Source organism: Auxenochlorella protothecoides (genome assembly GCF_000733215.1).
Source record: "Auxenochlorella protothecoides strain 0710 unplaced genomic scaffold scaffold2, whole genome shotgun sequence".
In the NCBI taxonomy this organism is placed as follows: domain Eukaryota; kingdom Viridiplantae; phylum Chlorophyta; class Trebouxiophyceae; order Chlorellales; family Chlorellaceae; genus Auxenochlorella; species Auxenochlorella protothecoides.
In genome coordinates, this window is record NW_011934268.1 from 325,362 (window position 1) to 344,408 (window position 19,047).

General features: G+C 63.1%; 6 protein-coding genes across 6 annotated transcripts in view; 4 read left to right on the plus strand and 2 right to left on the minus strand.

The window, feature by feature from the left end:
* Positions 1–324: 324 nt before the first annotated feature.
* F751_2174 (Exosome component 10) lies at positions 325–7,158 on the plus strand (the record flags this gene model as incomplete). The annotated part of the gene is made up of 16 exons (XM_011401223.1): positions 325–417; positions 523–596; positions 1,021–1,111; positions 1,226–1,349; positions 1,551–1,697; positions 1,839–2,035; positions 2,229–2,342; positions 2,592–2,808; positions 3,063–3,549; positions 3,995–4,350; positions 4,594–4,688; positions 4,923–5,023; positions 5,532–5,690; positions 5,818–5,871; positions 5,991–6,369; positions 6,439–7,158. 16 exons carry the CDS (start codon positions 325–327, stop codon positions 7,156–7,158), a joined length of 3,408 nt encoding a protein of 1,135 aa, XP_011399525.1.
* A 1,080-nt stretch (positions 7,159–8,238) lies between these two features.
* On the plus strand, positions 8,239–10,039 carry F751_2175 (hypothetical protein; the record flags this gene model as incomplete). Its single annotated transcript, XM_011401224.1, has 7 exons — positions 8,239–8,321; positions 8,416–8,461; positions 8,601–8,651; positions 8,821–8,920; positions 9,346–9,465; positions 9,647–9,777; positions 9,950–10,039. The coding sequence occupies 7 exons, from the start codon at positions 8,239–8,241 to the stop codon at positions 10,037–10,039; spliced, it is 621 nt and encodes a 206-aa protein (XP_011399526.1).
* Positions 10,040–10,369: 330 nt separating this feature from the next.
* Positions 10,370–11,088, minus strand: F751_2176 (Macro domain-containing protein; the record flags this gene model as incomplete). The annotated part of the gene is made up of 2 exons (XM_011401225.1): positions 10,370–10,839; positions 10,998–11,088. 2 exons carry the CDS (start codon positions 11,086–11,088, stop codon positions 10,370–10,372), a joined length of 561 nt encoding a protein of 186 aa, XP_011399527.1.
* A 470-nt stretch (positions 11,089–11,558) lies between these two features.
* F751_2177 (hypothetical protein) lies at positions 11,559–13,403 on the plus strand (the record flags this gene model as incomplete). The annotated part of the gene is made up of 5 exons (XM_011401226.1): positions 11,559–11,618; positions 12,182–12,320; positions 12,597–12,788; positions 13,037–13,167; positions 13,329–13,403. 5 exons carry the CDS (start codon positions 11,559–11,561, stop codon positions 13,401–13,403), a joined length of 597 nt encoding a protein of 198 aa, XP_011399528.1.
* A 994-nt stretch (positions 13,404–14,397) lies between these two features.
* Positions 14,398–15,771, minus strand: F751_2178 (hypothetical protein; the record flags this gene model as incomplete). The annotated part of the gene is made up of 4 exons (XM_011401227.1): positions 14,398–14,555; positions 14,778–15,294; positions 15,484–15,537; positions 15,676–15,771. 4 exons carry the CDS (start codon positions 15,769–15,771, stop codon positions 14,398–14,400), a joined length of 825 nt encoding a protein of 274 aa, XP_011399529.1.
* Positions 15,772–17,345: 1,574 nt separating this feature from the next.
* F751_2179 (Amino acid permease 2) overlaps positions 17,346–19,047 on the plus strand; it is a gene marked incomplete at both ends in the record, with an annotated part of 3,750 nt that continues 2,048 nt past the window's right edge. The window contains 7 exons of the mRNA XM_011401228.1: positions 17,346–17,406; positions 17,520–17,564; positions 17,670–17,772; positions 17,886–17,958; positions 18,054–18,351; positions 18,523–18,665; positions 18,875–19,031. Of these exons, the coding sequence (XP_011399530.1) occupies positions 17,346–17,406; positions 17,520–17,564; positions 17,670–17,772; positions 17,886–17,958; positions 18,054–18,351; positions 18,523–18,665; positions 18,875–19,031 (880 nt within the window). The remainder of the gene's footprint in view (positions 17,407–17,519; positions 17,565–17,669; positions 17,773–17,885; positions 17,959–18,053; positions 18,352–18,522; positions 18,666–18,874; positions 19,032–19,047) is intronic.

The following is a 19,047-nucleotide window of genomic DNA, read 5'->3' on the forward strand; positions in this document are numbered from 1 at the left end:
TAGTATGGTAGTGACGGCTAATGTGTCCTGGTCTGTTGACTCCCCCGTCGGGGATTCTCGGCGCGGATACCAGGGGAATCCTGCACTGCGTCCCATGAGCGCAGTGCTGCAAGTGCGCGCCCGATTCCGAAAGGCACCACACCGGCGATATGTCCCACAGGGAAGCTGGGCATGCACCTACATATGAGCTTACTCGCTTGATTTCTTTAATTAAAATCAGTGTCCAAAACACAAGCGGTATCTCGAGCTGCTCGCTGCCTGTCCCCGACAGCATGCTGTGAAGGTCCAACCTGCTGGACCTCACCCACCTCGGATTCCATTCCAATGGAGGACCTATCCCTCACCCTCTTCGCGCCGCTCTCCAATGCATCACAAAAGGGGAGTGGCTGCTCCCTGCCGAGCGGCGCGGACTTCCATGTGCGTGGCTGGGGGTGTCTTCGTCAATGACTTGCCGTGCTGCGGGCTTCTAGGGGAAGTATTCTCAAGCTCAAGGCTCCCTCCCTTGCACGCCTGATCCCACAGTACTACATGATGAACCCCGCCTATAAGGCCAGGGTGTTGGCCCTGAGGAGCACGGTGCAGAAGACTGCACAACGGTTCCTAGTGCGTAGAGAATGACGGGGGCTGTGGATGGGAAATGCAATGGTTGCGAGCAGAGACCTCAATCTGATACAAGCAGGGACGGGGATCAGAAGTGAACATGACTTGGGGCATTGCATTGGGTGCTGTCGGCCAGGAGTGGTTGGGCCGCCCCCTCACAGTGACCAATACCTGTCGAGGGGCTTCCCATTCCCAGGGATCCGGGAAAGAAACATCAGCTCCTGTGGAGCTCGAGGATGACGAGTTCACGGACGCTGTGACAGAGAGGCTGGAGCTCGTATACGATGCGCTGGACGACGCGCTCACCGCTTCGGCCCTGGATGCGGCCGGCGCGAATAAAGGGGGGCGCATGACCACCCGCCCGGGGCAGGAGGGGCCCGGGCGGGCGGCCCAGCCCGTCTCCGGCGCCCTCGCCCCCAGCCCCACCTCCCACGGACGCTGGACCCCCGATGGCACGGGCCCCAAGTCGCAGCTGGCGTTCGAGGACGGGGTGGACAACGCCAATGTCCGGGTGATGCCAAAGTACGATGGCCTGTCTGCCGTGCCGACGTTCGACGGCGGCGGCCAGGCGGCCGCTGCGGCGGCGGCGCTGGCGGCCGACCAACAGCCGCCGCACCCGCTGCAGGCCGTGCTGAGCACGCTGAGGTACCAGCCATGGCAGACGGAGGCTGCGCCGCCCCAGCTCCCCCTGGGATTCGACACGACGCCCTACACCTTTGTGGACACTCCGCAAGGGCTGCGGGAGATGGGTGAGCTGGTGGGGTGGCTCAAGGTGGGGCTTGCCTCGTTTGTGTGCACGTATTGATAGCCAAGCCTCTCATGGGCAATCGAGGGGATCGAAAGTTTGTGCACGAGTGCTAGAGTCTTGGGGCGGCATACCCCAAGACCAGCATACTCGGCCAGAGCCAGACCACACCTGAACACGCTCCTTCATTGCTACCCCCATGCAGCTGTCAAGCTGGAGGCGGCACGCGAGATTGCGGTGGACCTAGAAGCTCACTCATACCGCTCCTTCCAGGGCTTCACCTGCCTCATCCAGCTGTCCACGCGGGCTGCGGATTATGTCGTGGATGCGTTAGCCCTGCGCAGCCACATCGGTGAGGCAGGGACGCTGGGTGGCCTTTCCGTTGGGAGAGGGTCTTCCTTGACTGGGCCCTAGAATGGTGCTGGCCTCCCTCCCCAGGTCCTGGCGCCACTCGACACCCTGGTCCCCCTCACACCACCCTTGCTCCCTGCAGGCCCCCTCCTGGGGCCCATCTTTGCCGACCCTGGCAAGCTCAAGGTCCTGCACGGCTCAGACTGTGACATCGTCTGGCTGCAGCGGGACTTTGGCATCTACGTGGCCAATCTCTTTGACACGGGCCAGGCGGCACGCGTCCTGCAGTACCCGGGCCATGGGCTGGCTTTCCTCATGGACCACTTTTGTAGCATCAAGGTGGGTCCTGGGTGAGGCTTCCAATCAAATAATCGGCTGTGTGGCCTGGTATCGAGCGACGCGGTTCAAAGACCCCTCCAAATGCATCATGTGGTGAGATGCCCTGTGCGGTAACCACACGTCCTAGAGGATGAGTACGTTCCGGCCCAGGCAACAGGCATCAAGGCTGAGCTCAGCCTCCTCCCATATGCAGGCGGACAAGCGGTACCAGCTGGCCGACTGGCGGCAGCGGCCGCTGTCGCCGGAGATGGAGGCATACGCTCGGGCGGACACCCACTACCTCCTTTTCATCTATGACAAGATGCGGGTGAGGCGGGCCCGGGGCAGGGGCATCCTGTGCGCTCATCCATGGTTGAGGCCTTTGAGCCCCGATGTCGGCATGCATGTCAGAGGGAGGAAAGGTTTGCTGAGCCGCTCCACAACCTGCACCTCCGCGTTTTGACTAGGCTTTGGATGCGAGTCCGTCCTGCAGAATGCCCTGTGCGCCCTCAACACAGCGCAGGCTCCTCCATTCGAATATGAGCCAGCTCACATCACAGCGCCGTCTACCCCGCAGGAGGAGCTGCTGGCGAGCAAGGAGTCGGTGCCACCCCACTTGGCAGTTGACCTGCCCGAGCACGGCCCCAGCGGGGCCCTGGGCACTGTGCTGGAGCGCTCCCGCACGCTGTGCATGCTGCAGTACGAGCGCGAGCAGTGCAGGGAGGACAGCTTCCTGCAGGCCGCACTGAAACTGGACGTGGTCCTGTCCGGTCCCCAGCTGGCCGTCTTTGAGGGTGAGGTTGGGTTGTGTGAGGTTGTGAAGTTGTATTCAGAGTGCTGGGCAGCTTGATTCTCATCCTCGCATTCAGTGGGCTCTTCAAGGGCGCATTAGTTTGTGTGCAGACCACTTGTGGTCACATTATGCCACGCACAGCCCCTGTGCATCCCCTCGATTGACAAAGGAAATGGGGCGGTGCTGCGCAATCCACGCACCATCCCCGGTGCATTCTCATCCCCAACCCCAACACCCCAATCGAAATCCTCCCAGCGCTGTACAACTGGAGGGACGGCGAGGCGCGCACACAGGACGAGTCCCCCGGCTTCATTTGTCCTCGGGCCCAGCTGGTGGCCCTGGCCCTGGCCATGCCCACCACGGGCCCCGAGGTCGCGGCGGCGCTGGGCCGGCGCGCGCGCTACGTGCTTCTGCGCGCACGCGAGGTCGCGGCCGTCGTGGCCGGCGCGGCGGCGCGCCAGGCGCGCGTGGAGGAGCTGCGCAGGGAGTACCTGCTGGCCGGCGGCCGGGCGCATAAGAACCAGGCGGGGCCGGAGGATGTCGCACGGGTCGAGCCTGAGAGCAGAGAACCGGAGGACGCAGCGACCAACGCCGACCCTGAGCTCGCCACTCCGGGCCCAGCGCCCACAGCCACACTGGAGCCTGCCGCCGGCTCCGCAAAGCGCGCGCTGCGCCCGCGTGGCATCAAGCGCCCGCTGGTCCTCGGGTCAACGGGGAAGGGCCTGGGCGCCGCGCTCATCGCGTCTGCTGCGCAGGAAGGCGCGGCGGCGCCGGCGCGGGGAGGCCCGGTCAGACTGAGTGGCGCGGGGACGAGCGCGAGGGCGTGCGCTGCGGCGGGCAGTGGAGGACCATTGCCAGAGGGGGCTTCGGTCGAGGATGATGCGGCAGCGATCGCCAGCGTGGCCGGGTCTCAAAGTGGTGAGCATGCGAAGGACGGCGCAGAGGAGCTACAGGCCAGCGCAAAAGAGCCGCAGCATCAGGAGCAGGCGGCGGCCGTGGTTAAAGCTAAAGACCGCCCCCCCCGCCCCGAGTACGCTACAAAGGGAAAGCGAGGCGGGACCTGTGGCTGCGGTGCCGCTCGCCGGGCCCGACCCCTGCAAACCCAGGGCAGGCGCAAAACGGGTGCCAGCGGTGCGCATGGCCGGGTCGTCTAGCGCATTTGGCGGCGCTCATCCTGTAACTGCAAGGGCCGGGGCGGTGCCGCGCGCGCTGGCGGCCATCCGGGCCTCGCTGACCCTCCCTTTTGCGAAACAGCCGGCGGGTGTGGCAGATGGCGAGGCGGCAGAGGCACCAAGTGCCCATGCCCCGGAGGAGGCGAAAGCTACTGAGGGGGACGCACTGGAGCAGGCAGAGCCCACCACGGCGGCAGAGGTGCGGTCGGCCATGGAGGCAATGCGCGGGGTTGCGGCCCCTGCTGGACCCCGGGGACCGCGCGATGACCTGGCAGACTACCTTCCCCTGTCCCTGAACGAGCGAGCGGGGAAGAAGGCGAGGCAGTACGAGGCGGGACGGCGCCATGCCGCCGCCCGCCTCGCCGCATCAGGTGGGTGTGATGCTGGAGGGGGGGTGAAGGGAGACCCGGGAGGGAGACCACGACATGCCGTTTGGAACATGGCTGAGTACGATGGTGGATTGGATTGGTCAGGCAACGAAATCCTTCTAGCACCGCGCCATCAGTGGACCCGTGGATGGGTGTTGCCTTGCGGCAGCAATGACGTTGGCACCCTGCTGGGCTCGAAAAGCTAGCAGCATTTCAGCCCACCATCACCACATTCACAACCGACAGAGGGCGGCGACCCCACCCCAGGCGCTGAAAGGGGGTTTCAGGCCTTCGACTACAGCACCGCCAAGGATGCCTTCAAGAATACCATTCCCAGAGGTGTGAGAACGGGGAGGGCCAATAGCACCGTGGGCAGGGTGACCTCAGCCTCCAGGCATGGGAGTCCCGGAAACCCATGACCTCAACCTCGACCTCACCATCCCTTGTCCTTAGCTGTGGAGAACTCTCAGCGAGGAGGGCGCGGGCGCGGGCGAGGAGGCAGGGGCGGGGCCAGAGGCGGACGCAGTGGAGACGGCAGGGGCAGGGGCGAGGAGAGCCGCCCCACCATCCCGGAGGGCATGTACAATCCCTACGGCGGCGGCGACTCTGGCATCAAGCCGGGGAAGAAAAGTTCTGTCAACCCTCGCAGCGGGAATCGGAGCGCCTCCTTCCGAGGGTGAGCGCTGCTGTCGGAGCGTAAGCCCCCTCGCCGAAACGTGCCGGAAGCCCGAGAACCCTAGCCAACTCCATCTCGGGGCCGTTTCAAACCGGGCGGCCCCATCCAATGGTACGCATCAAAGCCAGCCTTGCAATCTACACTGGGATCTTGCAATTGTGACTCATTGTGATCGTTTTGTAAGTTGACCTAGACCTCGTCTGTTCGATCCCTCCCTAGTCTCAGTAGCTCCGACGCTACCCGCAAGGGTAGGACTGGATGGGGCGCGGACTTACGTGAGCATAAAACGGGAGACGCTGGGCCTGTCAGCCATTCTCTCACACTTTGCGATCCCGAAGAACACATTGCCACAATTCTTGCAATCCTCATTGTTACTTGGTTGTGTTCCTGCACCCGCTCCGTCTTGCGAAGGCCCGTTTGCGGTCGTCGACCGGGCTTGCAGAGGCCACTTCTAGCCAGCCTCCCCGCTCTCCCCAGCCTCCCTCGGGATGCCCCCTCACGAGCTCAGCTCCCATGACGTGGGCATGGAAGGCCTGTCTTCCAGCCTGAGCGCGAAAGTGAGCTTCAAGGCTCTCGCCCCTGCCGCGTGCCCCACTCCCCGGAAGACCCCCGACTACGAGTCGCTCTACAGCCAGGTCGGCAAGGCCTGCCAGCCCGGCATCCTCAGGTGGGTGATAAGGGATGTGAAGTGATCCCTGGCCCTTGCCGTGCATCCCCGTCGCGGGCCTCCGGGTGCGTCATTCTGGCCTCACACCTGTTGACCCCCCCCCCCCACCCCTCTCCCGTGCCCGCAGGACGCTGGTCGCGGAGTTCTCCAATGTCCCGGGCGTCGTCAGCATGGCGGGAGGGTGAGTGGGGGTGAGCCTGGGAGGGGCATGGGCAGGGGTGTGAGTCGCAGCCATCCCCGTCCTGCCCACACCTTCCCGGTACCCCTCCCCCCCACCCCCCACCCCTCCGACACCCACAGGCTCCCCCCCCCCGACGTCTTCCCCATCGCGGAGATGAGCGTGCGCCTGCACGACGGCACCGTGGTGGACGTCCCCGACCTGGGCGTGGCCCAGCAGTACAACCTGACCCTGCACGGCCTGCCCGCGCTGCGCGCCTGGGCGGAGCGCGAGGTGGCGGCCCGCCAGCGCCCCGCCTGCGCGACCGAGACCATGATCAGCAACGGCGCCAACCACGCGCTGGAGATGATGTGCAACGTGTTCCTGGACGCGGGGGATGCGCTGGTGCTGGAGGAGTACCACTACCCCGTGGTCACGGAGGGGCACACGTTGCCGCGCGGCGTGGAGGCCCTGGGCGTGGCCATCGACGCGCAGGGCATCGTCCCCGCCAGCCTGGAGGCGGTGCTGGAGGCGCGCGCCGCGGCGGGCCGCCCCGCGCCCAAGCTGCTGTACACCAACCCGGTGGCCCAGAACCCGACGGGCGCGGTGGTGACCCGCGAGCGCATGGCCGCGGTGTACCGCCTGTGCCGCCGGTACGGCCTGCTCATCCTGGAGGACGACCCCTACTACTACCTGCAGTACCCGGCCGGCCCGGAGCACGTCCCCGGCACCGACCTGGCGCCGGGCTACCTGTCCCTGGACCTCGACGGCCGCGTGGTGCGCGTCGACACCTTTGCCAAGATGATGGCGCCGGGGCTGCGCCTGGGCTGGATCACGGGCCCGCCGCCGGTGGTCGCCAAGCTGCTGTCCTGCATCTCCTACTCCACCGCGGGGCCCTCCACCATCTCCTCCGCCATCGCCCTGGCCGTGCTGCGCGCCTGGGGGCCTGCGGGGTACGAAACCCACATCCGCGCCATCCAGCGCCACTACGCGGCCAAGGCCGCCGCCGTGCACGCCGCGGCGCAGCGCCACCTCGCCGGCCTTGCCGACTGGGAGCAGCCGCGGGCGGGCATGTTCCTCTGGATCACGCTGCGCGGCATCCCCGACTCGGCCCGCATCTGGGAGGCCATGCGCGAGGCCAAGGTCGTGGCGGTGCCGGGGGGCGCGTTGAACGTCAGGGCGGGAACGCCAGGGTTCGCATCCCCCGCCATGCGCATCTCCTTCTCCTACAACACGCCGGAGCAGGTGGAGGAGGGCCTGCGCCGCCTGGCGGCCGTCATCCGCTCCGAGATGGGGGGCGCGCCGGCCTGATGCGGGGGAGAGCCTGCATCGAAGGGCGCGTGCCACCCTGCACCCAAGCCCAGCTGTGCAGCTGTGCAGCGACGTGCCCGAGATCCCCCTTTTTGCCCCTCCAAAGCAAACCCCTCGAATCCCTGGCCTCATCAAACCCTCCTGTTTCTTCCTGGCGGCAGCACCAACTGTGCTTGAAGAGGGAACCCCTCCCACCCCCCCCCCCACACACCTTCACGTAAATGCCAATGCCTGCTTCCCTCGCCCCTGTATCATGCTGCTCGTCTGTGATCCCTGCACTGCACAGTACCGCTGAAAGGCGTCCCAGGTTTTTGCAGCCGTCAGACTGCTGCGAGGCGTAGCAACGAATAGGGCGCAAGGAGAAGCAGATTCCCTGTGGGGGAGCTGGACGCCGTTGCCCAACAGGGGCACCAGCAAGTGGGAGCTGCAGTGTGGGAGGAGGATCTTTGCAGGGGTGCTCAACATCCTGTGGGCCAAAAGGGTGGAAGAGCACAAGGGGCCGACAATCTCCAACCCCAGTCGAGGCGTAATCCCGTTGGGCGAGTAGGTACCCCTGATCATCCTAGTGAATACGCAAGTCGAATGGGATCAGCCTTGAGCCGGCGCAGTCAGGCCCTCTTCTTGGGCTTCGATGCAGCACGTGCACTTGGGCATCTGGAGTCTCCCTCGGTTAGGGTTTTCTATCTGCCCTCCCGAGAAGGCGTACGTCGCTGCGCACGTCGGAAGATCTTCCACCATCCCAACACTGCAGTGGCGAACCCTGCGATCGTTCCAGGCTACACTTCTGGTCCCAAAGGTTGGGGTTGGAAAGTGACTGCCTCCACGCAAGCGCCTGGAGTGGGGCCGGCCGACTTGAGCACTGGTTAAAATGCCGAACACAGAGCAGGTGTGCCTCGCGCAGGAGCGGACCGTGCTGGGGGTCTCCGACATCATGATACGATCTGATGAGGTTTTACAGCTTTACCTGGCCAATGTGTCGCTTTTCATAGCACAGTGTTGGGATGCTCGCGGCAACGAGCCACGTGGGTTTTGATCAGGCACCTACTACGTCCCAACCCCAATCCCCAGGAGCTGCGTGTGATGAGCGAGCAGGCAGTAGACCTGCTGGACAAGCTCATCATGCAGAAGGAGCTGCCTCGGGGCACGGAGGCCCTACCCCGCGGGTGGGTGGAGATTTTCATGACACTCCTTCTCTACTGGAGATATCACCAAAGACCATCCCACATCCTCCGGCCCCTACCAAACTCCCTTTCGCAGGAAGGTGGTCAAAGCCAAGGGGCTCCTCTTCATGCTTAGTAAGAAGGTGTGTCTTCTTGGCAGGATGTGGAGGCAGCACCCCGCTCTGCCATGATCTGTGCCTTCTGAGTTGGTGCATCGAGATGGCACCTCACAACCCGCTCGACACCCTTGGCCCCACCAATTGCTGGCCATGCATCGCACAGGTCGGGATCGCTGCCTCCATCCAGCACGGTCACGGCTTCCTCATTGCCAAGGTGATGCCAAGGCCAGGCTTGCTGCCGGTGCTCTGGTGCATCTCAGGGCAGGACATGAGCCGCATACTCCCTGCCGTAAGTTGGCTGCATGCTGAGAAACAAAGCCAGCTTCTCAAAGCAGGGCCTGGATGCCCTCCAACATGTCCACTACCCCCTGTGCTCCCCACAGCTCCCGGGTGTGGGCGGCGAGGACTCTTGGTCTGCCCCTGTGTTCGTGAAGATTCGCTCGGGCGGGGTGGGTATCACCCTCGGAGTGAGCGAGATCAAGAGTGAGTGCCTGGCTGGGTGCGCTCTCTGCAGATCCCGTGAAAGGGCAGCATGGGGACACCCTAGCAGTTGGTGCTCGAGTCTGCTCTTGCATCTCAGTTCCGATGCGCCAGCCAGCATCACCGACACGCCCTGTGCAGGCATATCTGTGGTGAAATCTGAGGCGGCCCTCAAGGGCCTCCTGGAGTTCCAGTGAGTGGGCACACTGGGGGCTGTGTCGAGCCGTCCTGGTCAGGAGGTCTGCTGCCCCGCCACAAATGGCGTCAGCCTGGGCTCTCAGGACGTCTCACATGCCGGCCTTGAAGTGGACCATGCCCCCCTCCCACCTGCACCCTGGCCTTGGCCAATCCCCCAAGTCCCCCTCCCCCGCCCCCCCCCCCCCCCCTTCCGCACAACAGGATTGGCATCAGCGCCGACATTCGCACAGCCCTGGGCACCTCTGATGCCGCGGAGCGCCCCGGCACCACCTTCGGCAGCCCTGCCGCGATGCGAGACATTGTGTCGTACTCCATCGCGCAGGGGCACATGGTCGACCTGAGCCTGAGAGGTGCGGGCGGGTTGGCGTGGCATACCAGCCTTTTGAGGAAAGAGGGGAGCAGCCAAAGCTTTTGGCATGCCATGGCGGCACCTCGTGCAGGCAGCGCCGGGGAGCCAGCGAGCCCCATTCAGCCACCAGTGCCCACATCCAAGCCGCCCACGCCATCTCACCAAGCCTGGCACACGTGCAGGTGGGTGCCTGAGCCTGGATGAGGATGCCGCGAGGGCCGCATACGGGCCGGGCGTCGACCAGGCCAAGGCTCTGACCGGGGACCTGGAGCTGCCCGCCCCCCTCAAGTCTCTGTATGCTGCCCTGGACAAGGTGGGTGAAGCGACACCCCCCTCTGGGTCAGCCACTGGCGGGGCCAGGGGGTGTGGCTGTCCAAGGCAGCGTGGCACAGCACGGGGTGGAGCATCCACTCCGTGCTGCTGCTGGCCCATTCTTGGCAATCGCGACGCGCTTGCCCCCACTGCACGACGCTGTCACCATGCAGGTGCATGCTGACTACAAGGTAGAGCTGGTGGAACACGCCGAGGACAAGCGCTTGTTTTCCGGGGAGGACCCCAAGCTCAGACTGTTTTGATGCGAGGGACCGGAGGCATCGAGCCGGTGCGGCACCCGCAGGCCCATGCGAGTCTGTGCGCCACCGCTGCAGGGTCTTGTGCACATCGATTTGAACTCGTGCCGGCGGTAAATGCCCTGCAGCGCTGCCATCCTACTTGAGCTCACAGGCGAGCCAAGCCCGGGGTCCACCCCAGATAAGGGATGACTTGGCGCGGCGAGCTCTTGTTTGCACAGCTCCTGCCGCAATGAATCAAAGGACAATGGTGCAGAGCAGGCGGTGCGCGGTCTGGCGATTCGCTCGCGTCACACAACATCCTAGCGCTGACTGGATGCCCCAGGGTCAAAGTACTCAGCCCCCCTCCTCCTCCAGCCCTAGCTCCTTGGCTCCAGCAGTCCACGCCTCCAGCGTCGGCTCGCTGAAGAGGAAAAAGTGCACCTCCTGCACCGCACCCGCCTCCTCCCTGCACGTGTTGAGCGCGATGCGCGCCGCCTCCCGCAGCGGATACCCATACACGCCACAGGAAATGGCCGGGAAGGCGATGCTGGCCAGGCCGGCGTCTCGCGCAGCGCACAGGCAGGCCCGGTAGGCGGAGGCCAGGAGGGGCGCTGACGTGGCGGGGCCGTCATAGACGGGGCCCACGGTGTGGATGACGTGGCGGGCGGGCAGCGCGCCCGCGTCCGTCAGGCGACATTCACCGGTGGGGCACCTCACGCCCGGCCGGACCTCCGCCACTGCCCGGCAGGCGCGCAGGAGGTCGGGGCCCGCGGCGCGGTGGATGGCGCCGTCCACCCCGCCACCCCCCAGCATCCGCTCGTTCGCTGGGAGCGGGGAAAGGGGGGATGAGTGGGGGGGGGGGGGAGTGATTGGTGAGGCTTTCATTGTGTCTGGGCAAATGCCACAGCTGACAGAGCTCTGCAGACTCATATTAAAGAAAATACAGGTGGGACACAAGGGGGTCCGTTGGGACGTCAGGCACCTGCGTTGACGATTGCATCCCCTCGGAAGGTCGTCAGGTCCGCCCGCTGGATGAACAGCCTTGTGGAGGGAGACAGCTTGAAAGTGAGCATGCGCGAGGAAGCCATGCAAGCTGGGTGTGCCCCTGAATGTACACTGAAGCTTGATAGGACAGTGATGCTAGTTCAAGCTGTTGAAAGATGCAGCTACAACAGCGAGATCCGAAATGCCCTTGTTCGTGGTGCCCTTCCATTCCTCCGAGACATACGTAATCGATGAGCTGAGAGCTCATGGGCCCCCTCGCGCGAATCGCATCGCGATCGCTGCATACGTGTGCAGCAACGACCTTTGATGACCTGTATAATGCTCTGAAAAGTCTTCGCTACGCAATCCCTGCGGGTCTTCCCACTGGGTTACACCACGAAACGGAGGGTACCCCCTTGACGCTGGTTGGACATGACGGACGCAGACGCTGCACTCGAGGAGGTATGGAGGCAGTGGTACCATTGAAACATTACTTTACACTGGAAAGAGAATTCCCCCCTGTCTGGCTTGCCCGTCCTGGCCTCCCACGTCCTCCCCTATGCATGGCTCCTCCCATTCATGCCAGGGCGTGGCGGAGCTGTTCAGGAAGGCTGAAGAGGTGATTGACAAGCTGATCTCCCGGGATGAACTTCAGACAGGGGCAGCTGCAATGCCTTCACGGTGAGCTGAGGGTGCTTTTCTACATTTTGATGGCACTGGAGAGGGGTCTGCAGGCCATGACCAAGTCTGACAGCGCTGCGCAGCTAGCACTGCGAGTCGTTGAGGTGCATACGAGTTTTCAGCCTAAAGAGACGCTGGGCATGACGCCTCTTCCTCATACAGGGAATTATTCTTTGCTTCTGGCATCGCGTTCTTCTTCTTGAAAAAGGCGAGTGCAAACGAGGCATGTGTTGCAGTGCTGATGCGTGTCAAACATCCTGCTTGAGAGGCACTCACGTTTGAGCCTCTGGCACAACTGCAGGTCGGGGTGGGCATCACAGGTGGTTCAGGTCAGGGATTCATCCTTTCCAAGGTGAGGAGGGATGCACAAGGCTGGGCCATCACACAGTTGATGACTGAGGGCCCCGTACAGGAGGCTTGCGACCAGGGCCGCTGCAGCAGGCCCTGCTCCCTGGAAATCGACCCCAGCATCATGCTCTCTGCACCGCCCTGACTGCTTAGGTCATCGACAAGCATGCCACGGACAACCCGGCCATAACGTCCGCGGATGCCCAGGCCAGCGCAAAATGGAGCGCCCCGCTCTTTCTCAAAGTGAAGGCGGGAGGGATAGGCATCTCTGTCGGCTACACCACCATCAGCAGTACGTGAAGTTTTGAATGGGGTTTGTCTCCAGCATAGAAAGACTGAACGAATTGCGGAGGACGGCTCACATCTTGCATGCAATGGCAAACGGAGATGACACTGCTTTGGTTGGCGAGGTTGATTCATCTGAGAGCTTTCCGTTTGTTCCCTCAACTTTGCTTGCCCGCTCCTGCTCTCCTCATCGATGCACACAACCCCTCCCAATGTCTTTTGCCCACATCTCACAGTCGCATGCCGATCTATCACGCGGCAAGTCCACCCCACTCTGGTGCAGGCTGCGTGATAGTCGACTCCCCTGAGGAGGTGAAGAAATTTGCCGGGAGCAGGCTGGGCGTGGGAGGGTGCATCACGGGCGCGCTGGGCGAGTCGGCGGGCGCCCACCTCTCCTTTGGACACAACGAGAACAAGACTTTCTTCTCCTACAATCTGGTGAATGGTGTCATCGCCAACATGCTCAGTGTGGAAGGTGTGCTGACGAGAGTTCTCAGTCATTCAGGGGTAGGCCCTGCTGTGGAATCAGAGGGCAGGGGTCGCTTGCTCTGGGCTCAGCATCGTGGCGCTCCCTGCCACATTGAAAGGTCGGCAGACGTTGATCGCCATCTTTTCCAAAGACTCCAGGTCAAACCCTTCCTCAGCCCCTCAGGCACAGCAGCCCTGGCAAGGTTTGATCTATTTGTTGTCCACCCTGGCGCCCCCTTCCCAAACTCAACACAGGTCTACGAACGTTTGTGGACACCAAGTCCATGGAGTCGGTGTATGGTGCGGGGTGGACTGCAGAGGATGTGCTGTCGGGGAGTGTGAGCCCGCCACCTGGCTCGGAGGGCTTGCTGAACACCCTGAAGGAGGTGCGCTGGTTGTAGGACTGGGGGCCCCATCAGCCATGCCTGCGGGAGGAAAGGGGGCCGCGTGTTCCTCGCCTGTCTTTCCACCCCACTGCTTGGCTTCACAGAGCTCTTCCTGGCAGTGTCCCACCCGTTGGTTATCCCACATGCCCCTTCCTCCACAGAAGCAAAAGCTGTACACCGTGGAGCTGAGGGAGGCGGCGCGCACTCGGGCTGCCGGGCCCCCCGCAGATGCATAACGGGCGTGTATCCCATTTCTACATCTCAGGCTGTACCTTATCTGCAGACCTGCCAGCAGCAGCGCCCGGCCCCGTAAGGAGTCCCGGGGCCACCTGCCTCCACAGTTGATTGCTGCAGCGCTGCCCAGTGTGCTCCTCCCACACAGCACCCACATTGCAGACCATCCACCATCTGATTGCTCCGTACTGAGGCACTTCCCAGGCTCTCAAGGATATTGCCATATCTTCTGATAAACAATCTGCGTCGCAGGTGGGGAAAAAGAATGCAGGCCTGGGCGGGCGCCAAGCGTGCATGGCAGCAACCGGTAGGGCTTGGGCAGGAGGATCAAGGGGCCACCACCACAGGGGGTCCAGTCGTCTCCGGTACTTGTATATAATGTAGGTAGGCCTGCACATGCCTCAACAGGGCTGAGCTGGCATTTTCGGGAGGAGTACCAAGGGGCGTGTGCCAAGAAGGGAGGACTACGTCTGGGGGCAGCTCGGTGATGCATCGCGGATCGATGGGTGTGCACAAGGCACTCACATGGGTTGGACTCTTGGCCGTCCGCCGGTGGGCTGCGGCGGTCATGAGCAAGGCGCCATGGCGACTGTAGAGGGTGAGGGTACCTCGGTGGCGCGAGCAGGATGCTGAGGGCAACTCCATTCGCCTAGGGACAACCTGGTAGGGGAGGAAGCATGTCCGAGCCGGGGAAAATCGGAGGGGTGGGGAAGTACCGCTCAGGCTCAGTCAAACATCGGGGCAAGACCCTAAAGCACAAGCTGGGTCGGCTGGTGATGGGGACCGTCTGATGAGGGCCAGCACAATGGCTGCCCTGCGACAGGCCCTCAAGCCAGTGGAGGGGTCCAAAAGAATGGGAAAGGGTTGTGGTTGTGGGGCAGCTGGGGCCCTGGTGCAAGGAGAGAAAAATGGACGGAGAGGTGTGTGAAGGGAACGGGGGCTCCGTGTGGTATGACCCCGGGCACAATGGGTCACGGCCCTTTCCATGCATCACGGTCAGGCAGAGGCAGGGCCCGCAGCGACGATCACCGCCATCCAGCTCAGCGCGGTGAGGGGCGGGATGAGGAGGGCCACCCCGGTGGTCGAGGAGAGGGAGGGGCACACCCTGCCGGGCAGCGCCTTGCGCCGCAGGAAGCTGTTCCTGGCCCGGACCTCTGCACGGCCGGGGTAGGGATCAAATGAGTGTCTGCGTATTTGAGTTAAACGACGCCAGGCCATACAGCGGCCAGGAGCCAAATGCCTCGAGTTGATGGCTCCCAATCCCTCCCTGTATAGCGACCTAATGCGCGCCGCCCCCCCCCCCCCTCCCTCATGGAAAAACAAGAGCAGAAACTGGACCACCTCTCCTTTGGGGCACCCCACTCCTTCACCAACACCTGCACTGAGGGAGACCAGCTGCGGCAGGATCACGCCAAAGACCAGCGCTGCCCAGTGCAGGGTCACACAGAGCGCTTGCGCCGGCCGGGCCCTGGCAGCAAGCTGCACGCTCTCCAGCCCAGCCCCCATGCCCGTCCTCGCCAGGAGGAAGGCAAGGTCCGACCCTATCCAGCCCGATCCCCCTCGCAGCACCTCCGCGCCAGCCTCCAGGCAAGTGCAGCCGGGCGATGCAAGCAGGGCCGCAGCGAGGACCAGGGGGAGGCTGAGCAGGCGCTGATGCAGGAGGGGTGCCTGGCCCAGGGCGGCCCAGGCCAAGAGGGGGGCGCGCGAGCACACCGCCGCCCAGCGCAGGGCTTGCAGGCTAGGGTGGGGGCCAGAGTAGGTATAGGGGGTGGGGATGGACACGTGGAGGCCCAGCACCAACAGGAACCCCAGTCGGAGGGCGTGGCCGAGCCATAGGCGCAGGCCTGTGGAGGCGGGGGAGGGGGGGCACCGGGCCAGCAGCTCCAGGCCGGACTGCGGGTGCGAGGACGACGACGGATGAGGAGGCCCAGGAGGGCTGACGATATCCGGTTGGATTCTGTCTCGGGTGCCGCTGGCGTTCGGCGACACCCGTCCACGCCACCCCGGTACGGAAGGGCAGCCAAGGGCCGAGGCTAGGGGCCCCACACAACCTGATCCCGAATCTGTACGGAAGGCCCCTACCTCGAGGATGACGCAAGCACACTGAAGGTACCTCTTCCAGCCCTGTAGTAAGACCTGTGCCAGGGAATGCGGGGGGGGCGGGCGGGGCATTTGTGGCGCTGACCCGCGGGGTGTCCAGGAGGCGGGGACCTGGGCCCTACTGGGAGCCTCGGCCTCTTGGTCCTGCCACCGCCGGCACTCCCCTGCGCGCACCGTGCACCCAATGGACAGGCAGATGTTGACGATGCTGGTGAGGGTGGCGAGGCGGCGACAACTGGACGCCGGATCATTCACGAATTCGGCCTCCATCCTCCGATTCCGAAAGCGGAGATCCGGCCGCGACAAGGGGTTGCGGTGTAGACACTGCATGGGAGTGTCCTGCAAGCAAAGCAGAGCAGAAAGCATCCAAAAAGCTTGTAAAGGCGGCAAAAACAGCTTCTCGGGCCCAAATGGATTGCACGCTCACCGCTGGGAACACCGCTAGGAGTGCCCTTTCGCTGGTCCGTGCTGTCAAGGTCGACCACGCCTTGTCATGAGGGACTTTGGAGGGCAGCCGCGCGATGTCATGAGTGCATGTGTAATGCCACTATGATTCATTATCAAGCACCCTTCGCGGCTCCAAGGCCCGACATGTAGTCCCCGGAAGACACTCTCTCCATGATGGCGCCAACATGAAGTAAATCTTCAGCAGCATGGGATGGGGTTTCCAAGGGCAAGCTGGTATAGCCCTGGGGAGGGAAATACTCTAGCCAGCAAAACGATAGGAAGACTCACCGGATATCTTGGCGAGCAGTCTTCTTGAGTACCTCTTCCATCGTGTGATCGACTTGAAGAATTGTCCTGACCAGCACATTGCGTGAGATCTGAGGCGATCCTTTGCGGTCGATTTCACCCAGACTCGAGACGTCCTCAAGCCTCAACACCACACACACGATAGAATGTATAATTGGCTGTCTGATCCTCGCCTTGAGAGGGAATAGGGGACATGACGATCACCTGGTGCGCATGTGGGAAATTCTTTGAAGCCGCAGCAGAGTCATGTGTCTGACTCGCTGCAACAGTGAGGCTTGATGATCAGGGATTGATTCTCAGCGAATTCCAAGATGAAAGTAACGTGGGGTTGGAGAAGCGAGACTTGGTCTGTTTTCCTTTGCTCTCCCAGATTCGAAAACTGATCTCTCAACCAACGATAATTTCAATCTTAAATTCAACTGCTCACAGGGTCTCTGCAGGTTTCATGACGGAGATGGATCCAAGGTTGTATAAATGCTATGCAGGGTTGCCAGCATGTGATCATCGATGAGCAAGCAGGGGAGGTGCTGCAGCCTAGATGGGAGTCTGACGCGAGATCTATACAACATACAGGAAGATACGAAGATTTAATGCTCCTCCAAGGCTGTTTCCTGGGATGCACCTTGGTCTGCATACCGCCCCATTCTTGGGACACCTCTCGCCACGTGGAGGACGTCCGGACGGCCCCGCGCGCGTGAATCGGGAGAATTCTCCCATAGGTGCGATTGTCCTCTGATGGTGCACCAGACCGAGAGCCATTCCGAATTATCAGATGTATAATTTGAACAATATTGGTCTAATCTGGTGGACATTTGCCTTGCGTATCCCCAGGTTTTGTGAAGAGACTTGGACCTCCACACCGACACCGGGACAATCGCGCGGTTTCGATAGAGGGCTTGCTGGTCGCCCGCGGCGTCCAATTCCGCGAGCACCCTCCTTGGCGTAAATCCACGCCACCAGACTCACGGTGCATCAATTGCTTTTGTGTGCCGACACTTGCGCTATCAGAGTACTTCAAGGGCGGTCTGAGCTCACAACACCTACCGGGGTAACCAGTCGGGCGTCGGGGTGGCACGGACCCTCACGAAAAAATGACGAAGAATTCGATAGAGCTGGACGCCCATCCCAATGGCATACCAAATGAAAAGACCGGTACGGACGTGGCTGATTCCTTGAGTGCGTGTGTCTGCGGGCATTCACCGCGGTGCCTTGCGACTCGACGAGGGTTGCAGGCTGCACCCACTCTGCGTCCCCTCTCCGCGCAGGAACGCGCACAACAGCGGCCATACACATTTTTTGCGGCGTTGTAGGTGAGTGGCAAGTCGCCTGGAGAGAGAATCTAGGATGTGTGAGTGCCGGCTACGCTTGCCGACTCAGGCCTCCCACTCTCGCCCCCCTCCCGTACCGCTTCGCAGGAGCTGGTGTACTGGCTCTTCCGCGTTCTGTTGCCTACCTTGGATGGATTGCGGGGCCCCTCATGATCATCGTGTTCTACCTCATCTCGCTTCTGACCAGCATGTGCGCAGCCGGCCCGGGGCCCCAGGCTCCGGATGTTCCTGTGTGGCGTGGGCGGGTGAGCAACCTCAACCGCGGCATCACGACCCCCCTCCCACCCTCCCACCATCGCCCAGGCTCCTGGCTGATATTTACGAGGTTAATGGCGTGGAGCATGGTCGCTACCACAGCGCCGTGAAGAGCATCATGGTGGGTGCAGAGCCAGTTGGGAGCTGCGGGTGAGCAGCCACCCAGGAGGGCTCTGACACTCCTCCCTCTCGCCCCCCTGCCCAAACAACCTGCAGGGCCACTACAGCGCCGTTGGCGTGTCCACATTCCAGTGCCTGAACATGGTGCTGACGTGCATCACCTACACCATTTCGGCGGCCACTTCCATGAAGGCGGTGGCAGAGATCGCCTGCGCCTGGCGCGGCTCCACCCAGTGCTTCGACACCATCTGGCAGATGGTGCTCATCTTTGGGGCCCTGCAGCTGTTCCTGTCCCAGGTCCCCTCCCTCGAGTCGGCCTGGTGGGTGTCCGCCATGGGCGTCTTCACCGCCATCTTCTACTCCTGCATCGCCCTCTCCCTGGGCCTCAAGTACTGTGAGTGGGGCCTGGGTTCGCTGCGGGGAGGGCCCAGCATGCTCGCAAGGCCTGTGGGTGGATGCACGGGAATGTAAGGGTGGTCCATGCATGCGAGCATGCCAGACCAACTCGCCGCGACGCCCTGGCCCCGCCCACCCTGAGTCCCCAGCCAACACCACGCGCGTGCAGCCGGCGCGCGCTTGGGCTCCGTGGGCGGCATCGTGACCGACCCGGCGGACAAGGCCTTTGGCGTGCTGGGCTCGCTGGGGGCCATCGCCTTTGCCTACTCCTTTGCCGTCATCTTGCTGGAGATCCAGGACACGCTGCGCCAGGTGGGTCGTGGGGGAAGCCAGGAGGAAGGCTGCAGTGCCGGGCGGCTGGCAGCATCCCCCCAGCCACGCTGGCCGGGCCTCGACGTCGGCGGCGCTCCGGGACGCCCCCTCCCCCTGCGCCGGGCCCCTCCCACACCACACGAAGCCCACCCTCCCACCCCCCTCTCCCCTCTCCCCTCCCTGCCTCCCAGCCCCCCAAGGCTGTGAAGACCATGAAGCCGGCCTCCATCATCTCCATCTCCGCCTCCTTTGCCTTCTACTTCACCGTGGCCGTGGCCAACTACTCTGCATTCGGCAACGACGTCCCCGGATTCATCTTCGACGCCTACCCGGGCCCCAAGTGGCTGGTCCTGATTGGATTCATCTGTGAGCGGTGCACGGG